The sequence below is a fragment of the Gallinula chloropus genome, assembly GCF_964237585.1.
Source record: "Gallinula chloropus genome assembly, chromosome: 2".
NCBI classification, from domain to species: Eukaryota; Metazoa; Chordata; class Aves; order Gruiformes; family Rallidae; genus Gallinula; species Gallinula chloropus.
Genome location: NC_140086.1, coordinates 24260070 through 24268521, shown reverse-complemented (window position 1 = coordinate 24268521; position 8452 = coordinate 24260070). Strand labels below are relative to the sequence as shown.

The 8452-nt window shown below is 60.2% G+C and overlaps 1 protein-coding gene across 2 annotated transcripts; it reads left to right on the top strand.

The window, feature by feature from the left end:
- Positions 1-5192: 5192 nt before the first annotated feature.
- Positions 5193-7821, top strand: OSR2 (odd-skipped related transciption factor 2; the record flags this gene model as incomplete). Of its 2 annotated transcripts, none has more annotated exons than XM_084279980.1 (3): positions 5193-5848; positions 6497-6596; positions 7386-7821. In XM_084279980.1, 3 exons carry the CDS (start codon positions 5193-5195, stop codon positions 7458-7460), a joined length of 831 nt encoding a protein of 276 aa, XP_084136106.1. In that variant the 3' UTR covers positions 7461-7821. The 2 variants fall into 2 exon arrangements, with proteins under 2 accessions (XP_084136106.1, XP_084136105.1); XM_084279979.1 differs by having other exon boundaries at positions 7304-7821.
- Positions 7822-8452: the final 631 nt, after the last annotated feature.

Here is an 8452-nt window from a genome sequence, read left to right as displayed (position 1 = left end):
AGAGCCCGGGCAGCAGCTCTGCGCCGCTCCTTTCCCCTCCCCAGCTCCCTGCGCTCTGAGGCTTGTTCGTTGCCTGGTCCGTTTGGGGTTCGGGGAGATGGTTGTTGTTTGGGGTTTGGGATTTTGGGGGGGTTTGTGTTGCTTGGTTTTTGATTGTAGGTTTGGGGGGTTGGTTGGTTGTTTGGGATTTTTTCCCCCAGCAAGTTCTGCTTATTTTTCCTTGCTGTAAAGGGCAAGAAATGACGTTTCTCCCTAAACAACCCCCCCTCAGATCCGTGTGTCGAGGGGGGATTCATCCTTGGCTTTCGCAAGCCAGTGGTGCGGGGCAGAAAACGCGACTGTGAAGTCCCCTCACCACTTCGTTCTTCAAACAAACGGCCTCACTCGAGAAGACAAAACAACGAGGGCGCAGGTCTCCGTGCCCCGCGTCTTGCCGGACACCGTCCCCGCCAGCCCGGCCGCGGCCGGGGAGCCTTCACCCCGTTTCAGGCTCCCGCGGCCGCCCCGCACCCGGCCCGGGACAGGATCCCTCCTTCTCCCGAAATCGTGAACCTCGGTGTCCTCACTGCCGAGGAGACGAAATACAATTTATTTAGGTGAGTGGGATTTAAAACAGGGCATTTTTGAAGTCGGACTTTATTAAAAAAAACAAACGAAAACCAGCCCGAGCGTCCGGCGGCAGCCGCGGGCTGCACCGAGCGCCAGTCTCGGCTGCGCTACCCTGCGAGAGGACACCTCCAACCTTCCTCTCCCCACTCCTATTCCCTCTCTTTGATTATGTGGGGTTTTTCCTACTGCATATTAAAAGGAGAAAAAAAAAATCTCGATGGAGCCGTAACTTCTGTCCTCTTCTCTTCCTCGGGCTCGAATTAATCGGCATAGACTCTACCTTGAAATGTTTTCTAAAGCTGTTTTTAAATGCCATTTCTTGTAACACCGTTTTATACTCCCCAAAACCTACCCCAAATCTTCAGCCCAGGTGTTATACAATAAATTCCACATTTAAGTAATGCACAGGACAAGATAACGTTACAGATAAAAATTCAGCCCAAATTAGCTGTATACAACCAACCGTCTTGCGGCTAACGACCAAAATGAATAACAGAGATTTAATCGAGGAATTTGAAAAGGGTCATAGAGGCCCCATTCAGCAGTAAATTCCCCGGTAATAAATCGAAACTGCTCTCGAAACTGTTTGTCTCTTCCAGGTAGGGATTGTGTGCTTAGTCACCGCGCGTGGGGATACCTCCGCTTCACTTCTCCTTGTCAGCCTGCATTTAGGTGCCTAAATATCAGTGAAAGGGCAGAGCCGAATCGCTGAACTGTCGCTCCATCGGGCGACTCGACGCGACGGCCGCGGGGCCAGTCGGACGTGAGCGTTCCCTGCACCTACGGTCCCCTCGGAGACGTGGGCGCCCACGAACACACACACATACACACTGCTGTGGGTTTGGGGGTGTATTTTGGGTGTTTAAGCGAGCCGCACCGCGCGTGTTACGCTGGACAGGGCACGAAGGGCGGCCGAGGCGGGCGGTGCGGCGCAGGGAGCGCGCAAATCCCCGCGGTCGCGACCGGTAGCGGGCCCGGGGGGGCGGCGGGTTGTTCTCGGAGGGAGAAGTCACCTTAGGTGACACGGGGGCGGGGGGCGTCCTACCCCTTTAAAACTCAGTTGCTACCCAAACACAAGTAAACAGTGGAGCCGGCGCGGTGGGGCGGGCCGGGGGCGGTCCTGCCCCGTCCCGTCGGGGCGGAGCGGCGCGGCCCCGAGCGCGGGGCTGTGCGCGCCGCGGGGTGGGCCGGCGGCGGCGGGCGGGCGGGGACAGCGCTCCACGCCACTCACCGCTGAAATGTGATGGACCGAGCAGGGGGCGGCTCAGACTCGCGCCGAGCCTTGCCGGGGTCGAAGGCGGGAGGCTGCGGGCGGGTGGCGGCGGTCTCTGCCGGGGCCCCGCGACCGCCGCAGCCAGAGCTCCCAGCCGCCTCCCAGCTCTCTGCAACATGCCGCCCGCCACCGGGCCCCGTCCCCGCTGAGCGTCCCCGCTGTGGATCTAATGTCTCCGTGAAGGTGCCGCGGCCGCCGCCTCGGTTTTGCCCCGGGAGGAGCAACCGGCTGCGGTAGGTAAGCGGCTTCTCCGGCCCGCCCTGCCCGCTGCCGTCGGCGGGAGCAGGGCGGTGGGGCCGCGGCCGGGCCCCGGGAGGGGGAACGTCCCCTCGGCGGGGAGCGCGGGGCCGCCGGGTTTACTTTCAGTTTGCAGCTCCGCGGCGTCCGGGATGCGGATCCCCCACCCCCCGAACTCCGCGGGCGCGTTGGTGTGAGGCCGGGGGCGGGGGCCTCCCGGAGTGCGCGGCCGATGTCCTTCGCGCGAAATCCTTCGCGGGGCGGAGCTGGAGCCTCAGCCGCTCCTTGCGCGGACTGTGGGGCTGACCCGCGGGTCGCGCTGAGAAGTCTTCGGTCCGTGGAGATATACCTGGTCGAGCGGCAAGCGGCGGCCGCGGGTGAAGCTGGTGGCGAGCGGAGGCGCCCCGGGGCCCACACGCTCCCGGGAACGGCAGCGGCGTGCTCGGGGCACGGCCCCGGCCCCCGCCGCCGAAGGAAGGGGAGCGCCGGCAGGTCGGCAGCAGGCAGGTAGAGAGAGGCGTACCGCCGAGATACCCGGTTTAATTTAATTAAGCGCTTTGAATGGGAAGGAAAAAGGAAGTGCCAAAGTTTAAGTAACATCCGTTTTTGGTTGACTTTCCCCCCGCACCTTATTGTACGTAGTCTTAAAATCACGCTCGAAGGCACTTTCTGGTCTTTTTTGATTGCTTATAATAAAGTTACCTCCGAGAACCACAAAAGCGTTCAGGCAACAGTGTAGTTTTACAAATTTCTGCGTTAAAATACGGTTTTCTCGTTCGGAATGATTTTTAGGAGTTGGCTCTTTGACACGAAAATGAGCTCCCTGCAATGACACCCCCACGCATAGGCGCAAAACGCGGCTGTAACAGCCCAAGCTCTGCCCCGCAGAAATCCCGTACCTACCTCGGTCACTGCTCACAGCCGGGGGCTCCGAAATCCGGCCGCAGTGAGCCGGGATGGAGTCAGGACCCGCCGCAGCAACCCGCGGAAAGAGATTTTATTGCCGCAGTGTCGGTTCCAGGCGGGAAACGAATAAGAACTCACATCTTTAAAAATAAGTCTCTATATATAACTATCCCCCCCATTAAAAAAAAAAAATCCAAAAAAAGAACATAAAAGGTGGCCATATATAAGAGGTCGTATCGATAACACTGTCCGTGGTCTCGATATAATCACAAACGAGAAAAGCTGGGCTGCAGCGGAGGAAATCCGGGAGATCCAGGATTCAGGGAAAACGAAAACAGGGGTGGGCAGCGCTGCATTCACACCCCACCACATTGCCGCGTTTTTTCCCCGGAGGACCAACTCGGTGCCATGCCACAAACAGGGAGGAAAGGTATTTTAGGGAAAAAACATCGAAATTTTGCTTTCCAGCCGAAGGCTGCACGGTGGCAGCGTAGCGGCCCGAGCCGTGCGGCCACGGTGAGGGCTGTGGGGCGGCAGCGGCCCGGAGGGGCAGGGACGCCGCTCCCGGAGCGCGGGCTCTGCGCTCGGAGGGTTTCCTTTAGTTTTATTGCTGCTTTGGGGGAGGTTTGTTTTGGGGTTTTATTTTATTTTTTCCGGTAAAGGATGTCTCTTTTTTTAAATTTTGGAATCTACGCCTTTACTAGTTCCTCCACCCCAATCCCAGGAGGTGCTGGAGCACCCTCGGCCCTACCACTTGTTTACAGGCCCGGAGAGACCCTGGCGCTTGCTTTCGCTCCGCTGGGGAAGAGGCGCCGCTTTTCTGGGTCGTGGCAGCCGCTTGGCTGCTGGAAGCGAACCCCCAGAAGAAGCAAAAAGAGAGGGCAGGGGCTCGCTCCCCCCGTGCTGATGCCCCCCTACCCCGCAGAAGGGGAGCGTCTCCCCAGGAGCGCCGAGGGGTCCCCCTGGGCGGCGGGAGGAGCGGGCCTGGCGGTTTCGGTTGAGTGGATTGAGTGAAACCCTCTGACAGTCACGCATCGCTCATTAGTTCACGGCCCCGCCGCTCCAGCGGAGCTCTCGGCCGGCGGATGGCTCGACCAGACGACTCCGTCCCGCTGGGGCTGCGCTCGCCCTTCCCGGCCCTCCGGGATGGAAGGAGCCGGCTGCGGGGCAGCGCCGGGCCGGGCCGCCATTGGCGGGCCGGGGAAGCTTCGGGCCGGCCGCTTTCTTCGCCGCCGACGGCATCGCTCGTGCCCGGGCGGGCTGCGTGGGGCGGCCCCGGCCATCTGGAAGGGATCTCAGCGCAAAGTGGATTTATTTAGGACCTGCGGCGCGGGGGGGCTGGGTAGGAGGTGTGCGTGCGGGGCAGGAGCTCCTTTTCTCTCCCTCGGTTATCTTGATAAATGAGTTGTTGTTGAAGGAAGAAAAATAAGCACCCGAACTGGGATAAACGCGGGGTCTATCCCACCCCACCACCCCCGCCGCCCCCCAGGCCTGCCTCGGCTCTCCGTGAGCATCGTGATCGTTCCCGGGGAGGCCCCAGCCAGAGGGGTCGGGGCCTCCGCGCCCTCGGGAGACCGAGCTGAGGGTGGGAGCGACGCCGGGGGCCAGGCCGGCACGGGGGGCAGGAGGGAAGCGGGGGGCACCGAGGGTCCCCGCGGTGGACGCTGCGCGGGCTGGGCGCTGCGGGGGTACGGCGAGGAGCGGAGCGGCCGCGGCCACGGCTCCGTTCCGGGTGTGTTTTTCCACGATTCGTTTAATTCGAATCTGCGGAACCTCCGGGCAGCTCGGGACTTGGCTTCTCCTTTTTCTTTTAACTTGAGGTGGGTGTTTTGGGGAGTGATATTTTTTAATTTTTACAATGTTTTTTTTTGTTTTACGGCGTAGCTTCTCCGATCGAAGCGATCGCGCCGATGGGTTCGTGGCAGTCGCCGGCCCCGGCAGAGGACAGGAACCGGGGCGCGGGGGCCACAGCTAGGCAGCGCGCCGGAGCTGTGCCTGGCCCTCTCTGGCTCCGCCACTGCGCTCGCCTCTGCCAAAGGGGAACACGCTGCCCTCAGTAAAATTCTCTCCCTTCCTTTCTCCCTCTTTCTTCCTAGGATTTTCTCCCCGTCTCGAAAGCCCAGCAGAGGCACCAGCTGCACCGCCGGCCTGCGCCCGCCCCGGGAAGATGGGAAGCAAGGCTTTGCCAGCCCCCATCCCACTGCACCCGTCCCTCCAACTCACCAACTACTCCTTCCTCCAGGCTGTGAACACCTTTCCCGCAGCTGTGGACCAGTTGCAAGGTCTGTATGGACTCAGTGCCGTACAAACCATGCACATGAACCACTGGACATTGGGCTACCCCAATGTGCATGAAATCACCCGCTCCACCATCACGGAGATGGCGGCCGCCCAGGGCTTGGTGGATTCCCGCTTCCCTTTCCCTGCGCTCCCCTTCGCCACGCACCTCTTCCACCCCAAGCAAGGGGCCATCGCCCACGTCCTCCCAGCCTTGCACAAGGACAGGCCCCGCTTTGACTTTGCCAACCTGGCCGTGGCCGCCACGCAGGAGGACCCCCCCAAGGTGGGGGAGCTCGCCAAGCTGAGCCCCGGACTGGCGTCGCCCCTGTCGGGCATCAGCAAGCTGTCCCCGGACAGAAAGCCCTCCCGCGGCCGCCTGCCCTCCAAGACGAAAAAGGAGTTCATCTGCAAGTTCTGCGGCAGGCACTTCACCAAGTCCTACAACCTCCTCATCCACGAGCGGACCCACACGGACGAGCGGCCCTACACCTGCGACATCTGCCACAAGGCTTTCCGGAGGCAGGACCACCTGCGGGACCACCGGTGAGGGACCTACCGCCAACGGGGCCGGGCCGTGGGGACCCGGGTGAAGGGAGCCGCTCGGGGGGGTGGGGGTGGGGGAAGGCGGGGGGGGGGGGGGGTCGTGGTGGTGAGGCTGAGCCTCTCCCGGGAGCTCTGGGCTGAGCCAGGAGGTAGCAGGAGAACCCTCGGTTCCGACTTCGCGGAACAACCAAAACTGCGCTCCGTGTGAGACGGAACTCGCGATGGGGGCTTGGGGTGAAGCCCTGGGGCTGGGGCTTCTGAAGCGCGGCCCCGGAGGTGCGGGGAAGAGGACGGGGCGCAGGTGGGAGCTCCCCAGGTAGCCCCCCTCCACCTCCGCACCCCGCGGTCGGTGCCAAGCGGCGCCCGCGGCCGCCGTGCGGAGGATCCGCGCTGCCTTCGGGTCCCGCCGGCGAAGCAGATGCTGTCCCGATCTGTCACCAGAGAGGGCAATCACGCCTTGATACAAATTATTGCAAAAGTTTTGAACCGATAGAGGAGTTTAACCATAAACGGAATTGTTCGGGGAGGAGGGGGAGGAGGAGCAGGGTGGGTGCATTCGGGGGGGGGGGGGGCGGGGGGGAGCCGGATTTGGGGGAGCGGGGCCCGGGGGACGGGGCAGCGCCACTCACCCCTCGGGTTGCCTTCCAGGTACATCCATTCCAAAGAGAAACCCTTCAAGTGCCAGGAGTGCGGGAAGGGCTTCTGCCAGTCCAGGACCCTGGCGGTCCACAAAACCCTACACATGCAGGTGAGCCCGGCGCTCCCCGGCCTCCTCTGCGCGTCTGCCGCCGGCGCGGACCCGGCCCGGCCCGGCTCGCCGCGGGGCGGGGGCGGTGGCTGCCCGGGGGGACGGGGCTCCGGTGTGGAGGGGAGCGATTGGGTTCCGGCACTTGACGGCGCCGTGCTTTCCAGGGAGAGGGAGGCGGGCAGCGGTTGCGGCCGCGGAAGACCCGCGTAAAAACGGCGTCCGCGACAGATGGGCTTAAAGCCGTCGGGGTCGCGGTTTGCGGTTGGAAGCGAGACCCGGGTTTGGTTTTGTCCACGCCGCCCTTTCGAGGCTTTTTTCGTTGCGGGCTCCAGCCCTGCCTCGGCGACATCAGGCGCAGGGCGGCGGGGAAGCCCGGCGGCCCGGCGCGATGCGGAGCGGTGCGGAGCGGCTTGCCCGCCGCCTGGGACCGCCGCCGCCGGGGAGCCGCGGAGCGGGAGGACGGCGCGGCTGCCGCTTTCCCTGAGCCCCAGGAGCGTGAAATGCCACGGATCTAGAACTGTTAAAATAACCCTTTTGGGGAAGGACAGGGAGAGGTAGGCATTCTCCTGTCCGCCCGGGGCTGCTGTCGTTCGTGTCTAACCCCGATATTTCAAGTTGTGCGTTGCGATAAGAAAAAAAGTGCAGTGATACGTTAAACCACGTAGTTTGTGAAGGATTAATCCTTTGCTTGCTTCAAATCTGAACAGGAATCTCCACACAAATGCCCCACATGTGGAAGAACCTTTAATCAAAGAAGTAATCTGAAAACTCACCTTCTTACCCATACAGACATCAAGCCCTACAACTGTGAGCAGTGCGGCAAAGTGTTCAGGCGAAACTGTGATCTACGGCGGCACAGTCTAACTCACACCCCGCGGCAGGACTTCTAGAGCAGCCAGGGACCCGCGCCCGCTCCGGCAGCTCCAACTTGCCCATTTTACTTAAGGACTGTGCTGTAGGAGCTCACAGACGCGCACGCACACAAACGCGGAGCCACACGCGCAGACTCGGGGCCAAGCTTTCCCACCACGCGTCTGCGAAACTCGTTTAGAGAGTGCGGACTGCAGGATCGGGCCCCTCTCCAACCCACACCCAGGCGTAAAGCTCGTGTTGTAGATACTCGCGGCTCATTTTAGAGCTCTGTACAGAACGTGGTTTTTCTTCGTTTGTTTGTTCCATATCGTCGTGTCAGATGCACATCGATAACAAATCGGCGAGGCAAAGTATCTCCTAAAAGTGTATTTCAAAATAAATCTTCTTTTTTTTTTCCAAATACCTCCTGCCTTGTTGTATTATTCTTTGAATGTTTGGGCTTTATTTTTTTTCCCCTGCTGTGTCAATGCAATGGTAAAGCATATTGAATAAATTTCCTAGCTGGGTAATTGTACCGTCACAGCAATTTTGGTGATCGCTTTTGTTTGGCCTCTTTCACTGTCGCTGTTGTGTTATCTATTGTTAAGTAAAATGAAAGTGCCGTATTCGAGAGTTTATAGCTCTATTACTTAATAGTGCGAATGTCTAAATATTAACTTCTGTACTTTCTTATTTTTTCCCGAAGATTTTTTTTTTAGAAGAGAAAGAAAGAAATATTTGCAAATAAACAGATCTTAGGAAATAACGCATAGAGCCGTTCTTACACCAAAGCGGCTTATTAGTAACTTATTTGCAATCAGCCCATGTATTGTAAAAGTCATCCCTCTCGCGGAGATTGCAGTAGACAGCCTCCTGCCAGTAGACTTTGGACACGGGCAATTCACCCGCGTAGACAGGGACTTTATCCTGCAGAAGACGATTCATTCCCGACAGCTTTGGAAGCAAACAGCGAGGCGCAGATACCGCCCCCTACCCCCCCACCC